Raw genomic sequence first — 6874 nt, forward strand, 5'->3', positions numbered from 1 at the left:
CTGGTTATATTATAGGGACAGCAGGCAGTGACACTGGGCCTACAGCAGCTGATGTCACAATGCTGCTGATGTCACAAAGCTTTGTGATGTCACTGGCTGGTGGCTAAGAGGCTCACAAACCTCATTTCCATTAGTGTATCTTCACCTATTCTAGTGTGAAGCTGCATTTCTTTGCCCTTGGCAAAATTGTTTGTATTGTTTCGACAATATGAGTCTAAATAAAAGAAAGCGACCAAATAACAACGGGTCTGCTACAAAGGAGCAAGCTCCTAGCAAGAGGAAGAAGGAGGAGGATGGATGCGAGGAGAAAGGCGATGTTTTCAAAACCGTAACATCAGGAGACATTCAGGTGCGCGAGGAGAACCGGTCATCTGAGAAAGCATCAAAGACTCCTCAAAATAAGAGAAAAAGAGAGTCATCAGATGAGTCCCCAACTATGAGGAAGGTGAGAAAGACCAGCAGCGGCAAAACTGAGGACATGCTTAAGAGAGTGGCCACTAAAAGATCCTCAGACAGGACAGAGGACAGTGGACCGTGTAAGAAAAAGAAAGAGGAGGAACATCATGACAGTCCAGGCGAGGGACCCAGCGTGCCCATCATACCCCAGGCATCTGGACGGAGGGGCATAAAGAGAACTCGTATAAGTGAGGAAACTGGCGACAAAAAGAAGAGATCAGCAGATGCAAGTGGGATATCCGTAGCCAGTACCCCAGAGACATCAGCTGCGTCTCACCATCTGGCCAGTTTGACCTTCCACAGAATGCTTGGAGAAGGCGCCTTCGGGAAGGTGGTCCTAGCGTCCCATTCCATCAGCAAACAGCGTCTGGCCGTGAAAGTCATAGAAAAGAAGACAGTAGTGAACAGCATTAAGAAATACTTTATGTGTGTAGAGAAAGAGGTGATGAAAATAACTGGGGAGAGTGCACTCTTTCCGCACACATATGCTGCCTTCCACACACCGGGCCATGTATTCTTTGTAATGGAGTACCTGAGTGGTGGAGACCTCTGCCAATTAATACAGAGCAGAGGCCCATTTGATGTTCCTACCATCAGATTTTTTGCAGCAGAAATACTCTGTGGGCTGCAGTTCCTGCACACAAGAGGCATTGTCCACAGGGACATTAAGACAGAAAATATACTTCTGGATGCAGCTGGCCATGTGAAAATCGCAGATTTTGGCCTCTCTGTAATGAATGTCCATGGCGATAAGAAAATATCAGGACAAGCTGGGACTCCGTATTACATGGCTCCAGAGATTATCTGTAATGTCCCATATAACATCATGGTAGACCTCTTTTCATTCGGGGTAGTATTATTTGAAATGGCTACTGGAATATACCCCTTTTGTGCTGGCAATGATGCCACCAAGATTGCGCTGTCTATCATGCATGATGCTCCATGCTATCCGAGCAATCTCCATCCAGAGATTAGGGACCTCCTTGAAAGACTCTTATGCAAAGACCCAGAGGAGAGACTGAATCGCTGTAGTAACATCTCATGTCATCCATTCTTCAAGTCCATAAACTGGGAGAAACTAGAGGCCGGTAGGATAACTCCCCCATTTACAATGTATCCTACTCCAGTGACAATGGCTGAAGCTATACCGATGGATGACCTGCTCTCACCTACAGAATCTGCAATATCTGCAGAGGATGAGAGCCTGTTAACAGGATTCTCCTTTACCAGTGACATGTGGACAACAATGAACTGCGTAAGACGAACCAGCAGCCGCTGCATCATCCTCTAGGCAGTAGCATCACCAGCTGCCTCCTCCTCCCGGCACAAGCACCACCAGCTGCCTCCTCCTCCTGGCAGAAGCACCACCAGCTGCCTCCTCCTCCCGGCAGCAGCACCACCAGCTGCCGCCTGCTCCCGGTAGAAGCACCACCTGCTGCCTCCTCATCTTGGCAGTAGCAATACCAGCTGCCTTTTGCTCCCGGTAGAAGCACCACCTGCTGCCTAAATGCATATAGGCCAGGTGAGGGACTTGCAGAATATTGGGGTCCCTTGACGTGGGCTGCAAGCTTAAATATTTTGATCAAAACATGATAAAACCCCCTCTAATTTATTTGCTACATGCACACAGATTTCTCAGTATATTATTGTTAGAGCTGACAGCAAATGTCTTTCTGTTTTATATAAATATATGGAATTAATACTGCCACGCAGCTGGTACCGTGTACAATATGGGGAACACCAAGTGCGGGCATATTTCTTTTGATTTGAAAATATTTTGCCTATGTTTTGATCAAAATATGACAAAATCCCCAATGTTTTATTTGCTACATATACACAGGTTTACAGTATATTATTGTTAGAGCTGACATCAAATGTTTTCCTACCTCCTCCTAATGCCAGTAACACCACACACAGCACAGCAGCCTGGCACACACATGCACATATACACACACACACACAGCGGCCTGACACACACATATATGCACAGTGACCTGGCACCCACACACACACAGCGGCCTGACACACACACACACATATACGTACAGTTTCCTGGCACCCACACACGCACAGCGGCCTCACACACACACACACAGCAGCCTGACACACACACAGCAGCCTGACACACACATACACACAGCGGCTGACACACACACACACACACACACACACACACAGCGGCCTGACACACACATATATATGCCAGAGATGAGATGGGAGAAGGAAGGGAGAATTAGGCCAGAGAGACAGGGGGGGAAATAGGGTGAACAGAGACAAGTGGAGAAGGAAAAGGGGAAGCAATTAAGCTAGAGAGACACGAGGGGTGATTATTACAGAGAGAGATGGGGGGGCAGATTAGGCCAGAGAGAGATGGAAGGGGGGGTTAGACCAGAGAAGGAGGGGAGGAGTTACGCCAAAGAAAGATGGGAGGAGGAGGAGGAGGAGGAGGAGGAGGAGGAGGAAGTGAGGGACAAAGCCAGAGAGACCATAGGATAAAGAGGGAATTTGGCCAGAGAGAGACGAGAGTAGGAGGGGGGGAGGGAATTAGGCAACAGAGAGAGACACACACGAGAGGAGGGATTAAACCAGATAGAGACGGGAGAAGAGGACGGAGGGATTAGGCCAGAAAGATGGGAGGAGGGGGGATTAGACCAGAGAGAGATGGGGGGAGGGGGGATTAGGCCAGAGAGATGGAAAGGGGGGGGGGAGAATTAAGCCAGAGAGATGGGAGGAGGGGGGATTAGGCCAGAGAGAGATGGGAGGAAAGGGGATTAGGCCAGAGAGGGACGGAGGTGAGGTGGTTAGGCCAGAGAGAGATGGGAGGAGGGGTGGTTAGGCCAGAGAGATGGGAGGAGGGGGGATTAGGCCAGAGAGAGAAGGGAGGAGGGGGGATTAGGCCAGAGAGGGACGGAGGTGGGGTGGTTAGGCCAGAGAGAGATGGCAGGAGGGGGGATTAGGCCAGAGAGAGATGGGAGGAAAGGGGATTAGGCCAGAGAGGGACAGAGGAGGGGTGGTTAGGCCAGAGAGAGATGGGAGGAGGGGGGATTAGGCCAGAGAGAGATGGGAGGAGGGGTGGTTAGGCCAGAGAGATGGGAGGAGGGGGGATTAGGCCAGTGAGAGATGGGAGGAGGGGGGATTAGGCCAGAGAGAGATGGGAGGAGGGGGGATTAGGCCAGAGAGATGGGAAGGGGGGGGGGGGGTATTAAGCCAGAGAGATGGGAAGGGGGGGGGGATTAAGGCAGAGAGATGGGAGGAGGGGGGATTAGGCCAGAGAGAGATGGGAGGAAAGGGGATTAGGCCAGAGAGGGACGGAGGAGGGGTGGTTAGGCCAGAGAGAGATGGGAGGAGGGGTGGTTAGGCCAGAGAGATGAGAGGAGGGGTGATTAGGCCAGAGAGATGGGAGGAGGGGGGATTAGGCCAGAGAGAGATGGGAGGAGGGGGAATTAGGCCAGAGAGAGATGGGAGGAGGGGGGATTAGGCCAGAGAGAGATGGGAGGAGGGGGGATTAGGCCAGAGAGAGATGGGAGGAGGGGGGATTAGGCCAGAGAGAGATGGGAGGAGGGAGGATTAGGTCAGAGAGAGATGGGAGGAGGGGGGATTAAGCCAGAGAGAGAGATGGGAGGAGGGGGGATTAGGCCAGAGAGATGGGAAGAGGGGGGAGGGGGATTAAGGCAGAGAGATGGGAGTTGGGGGGGGATTAGGCCAGAGAGAGATGGGAAGAGGGGGGGGATTAAGGCAGAGAGATGGGAGGAGGGGGGATTAGGCCAGAGAGAGAGATGGGAGGAGGGGGGATTAGGCCAGAGAGATGGGAAGAGGGGGGGGGGATTAAGACAGAGAGATGGGAGGAGGGGGGGATTAGGCCAGAGAGGGACGGATGAGGGGTGGTTAGGCCAGAGAGAGATGGGAGGAGGGGGGGTTAGGCCAGAGAGATGGGAGGAGGGGGATTAGGTCAGAGAGAGATGGGAGGAGGGGGGGGGGGATTAGGCCAGAGAGGGATGGAGAAGGGGTGGTTAGGCTAGAGAGAGATGGGAGGAGGGGTGGTTAGGCCAGAGAGAGATGGGAGGAGGGGTGGTTAGGCCAGAGAGAGATGGGAGGAGGGGTGGTTAGGCCAGAGAGATGGGAGGAGGGGGGATTAGGCCAGAGAGAGATGGGAAGAGGGGGGGGGGATTAAGCCAGAGAGATGGGAGGAGGGGGGATTAGGCCAGAGAGAGATGGGAGGAGGGGGGATTAGGCCAGAGAGATGGGAAAAGGGGGGGGGGATTAAGCCAGAGAGATGGGAGGAGGGGGGGATTAGGCCAGAGAGAGATGGGAGGAAAGGGGATTAGGCCAGAGAGAGAAGGGAGGAAAGGGGATTAGGCCAGAGAGGGACGGAGGAGGGGTGGTTAGGCCAGAGAGAGATGGGAGGAAGGGTGGTTAGGCCAGAGAGATGGGAGGAGGGGGGATTAGGCCAGAGAGATGGGAGGAGGGGGGATTAGGCCAGAGAGGGACGGAGGAGGGGTGGATAGACCAGAGATATGGGAGGAGGGGGGATTAGGCCAGAGAGAGATGGGAGTAGGGGGGATTAGGCCAGAAAGAGATGGGAGGAGGGGGGATTAGGCCAGAGAGAGATGGGAGGAGGGGGGATTAGGCCAGAGAGATGGGAGGAGGGGTGGTTAGGCCAGAGAGGGACGGAGGAGGGGTGGTTAGACCAGAGAGAGATGGGAGTAGGGGGGGATTAGGCCAGAGAGGGACGGAGGAGGGGTGGTTAGACCAGAGAGATGGGAGGAGGGGGGGGATTAGGCCAGAGAGAGATGGGAGGAAGGGTGGGCAGCAGCTGGGGAAGGGTAACAGAGCAGGGGCTGGCAGATCTCATCAGGAGGGGCAGGGGGAACTCTGGCACTGCTCTCTTTAAAATGGGTTCATATTTTACAGAATAAAAAAACCTGTAACTTTCTGAAAAACCTTATCCCCAAAAAGCCATAAACTAGAAAATGAGCTACCTAACAAATCATACCCCAAGTCTTACTTCATCCTCCACCCTGAGTTATGACTTCCCATAAACCCCTCATAGACTGCAGCAGGAAACTCAGTTACAACCAAACAGGACGTGGGAGAAAAACGCTGTCATTTTAATCTTTACATTACTCCCAATTATTCATTGTTCATTGTTTTGCGCTGAAATCTGGCACGCAGTGCGCACTGGTTCTACGTGTCCATGACAAATTTCAGCTCAGTGTGTTTAATAACTTTTGTAGTGCAGCCCCTCAAACACCATGCCCCCCTATCAGGAATTCCCTACGGAGGAATTCCGTTTACTCAACCGTGCGAATTATAATCTACGTCTGTCAGGTAGGTGGTGCGGCAGGTAAGTCCATCTGCCCCTGAGGAGGTGACATCCAGCTACTTACAGGAGCATAAGTGAAATGATACCTTCACCCACCCAACCTAAAAACATATATACCTACACATTTTATACATTTCATTGAAGACAGCAAAAACTAGTGTCTATTGTGAACACCAATGTGTAGACGGCTTTTACTTTATTTTCTTACTAATAAAATAGCTTTATTTTTACTCATTTTAGGTAGATTTTATTTGTGGCGTTAGGAGTAAACTCACCAGTGTACCCAGTAGGTGTGTGAAGGCAGCCCATGGTGGCTCCTGGGTAGGTACAGGAGTTGTGGACTGACTAGGAGATGTATGACATGTAGTACACAGACCATCATACAATACTTCCCCCTCTGGTAAATCCTTGGCATATACTCTGCATGCTGCAGGAGAGTCCACAGCAAGTGCGGTCCTAGACCGGAGGTATATATCAGAATACTCGTACAATATATTCTGTAATAGGTACACTCAACTAACGCTCTCTGTATAAAGACATGCAGAATACACAAGTGTTTGTAAAGTCACAGCGCTGTATACAGGCGGCTTTACAAGGGAGACTTTGCCGTGCAGTCCTAGAGACTAGACGCAGCTATGCTTATAAGATGGCGCCCAGCGTCTCCGTCAGGGAGTGAGGGAGAGTGTGAGGCAGCTCCAGGGCATGACAATGTGCAGTAGATGTCACCCTGGGCTGGGGGAGGGGCTACAGGTCAAGCGCCGTCTCTCCTAAGCTGGTCTTCCAACCCAGGTACTAGCGAGCCTTACTAAATGGGGCTGCGGGGAGGGGGGATTAAGGCAAGGAACCTCACTCCGAGGGTTAGGCTATGGGGTGGGATGGTTAGGTTTAGGCTGCGGGAAGGGGGGAGGTTAGGGTTAGACAGCGAGGGTTAGGTGGGTGGGAAGGAGGTAGAACACCCTTAACTCACCCCTGTTGCTCTTTCTATATTGGGTATCCCAGCGTCGGTATTTCTAGCGCCGGGATACCACACGGCGGTATATCATACTGATCCCCCTGGGTAGGCGTCACTAAAGGAAAAAGTATCTATTCAAAGTA

General features: G+C 51.8%; 1 protein-coding gene across 1 annotated transcript; it reads left to right on the forward strand.

Annotated features, from left to right (window-relative positions):
- The first annotated feature begins 208 nt into the window (after window positions 1–208).
- Window positions 209–1747, forward strand: LOC134968804 (protein kinase C delta type-like). The gene has a single exon (XM_063944291.1). The coding sequence runs from the start codon at window positions 209–211 to the stop codon at window positions 1745–1747; it is 1539 nt and encodes a 512-aa protein (XP_063800361.1).
- Window positions 1748–6874: the final 5127 nt, after the last annotated feature.

Source organism: Pseudophryne corroboree, chromosome 11, assembly GCF_028390025.1.
Source record: "Pseudophryne corroboree isolate aPseCor3 chromosome 11, aPseCor3.hap2, whole genome shotgun sequence".
In the NCBI taxonomy this organism is placed as follows: domain Eukaryota; kingdom Metazoa; phylum Chordata; class Amphibia; order Anura; family Myobatrachidae; genus Pseudophryne; species Pseudophryne corroboree.

Bases quoted from the DNA above. Each gene is read 5' to 3' on its own strand.
- LOC134968804 (XM_063944291.1), top strand. From the start codon at position 209: ATGAGTCTAAATAAAAGAAAGCGACCAAATAACAACGGGTCTGCTACA.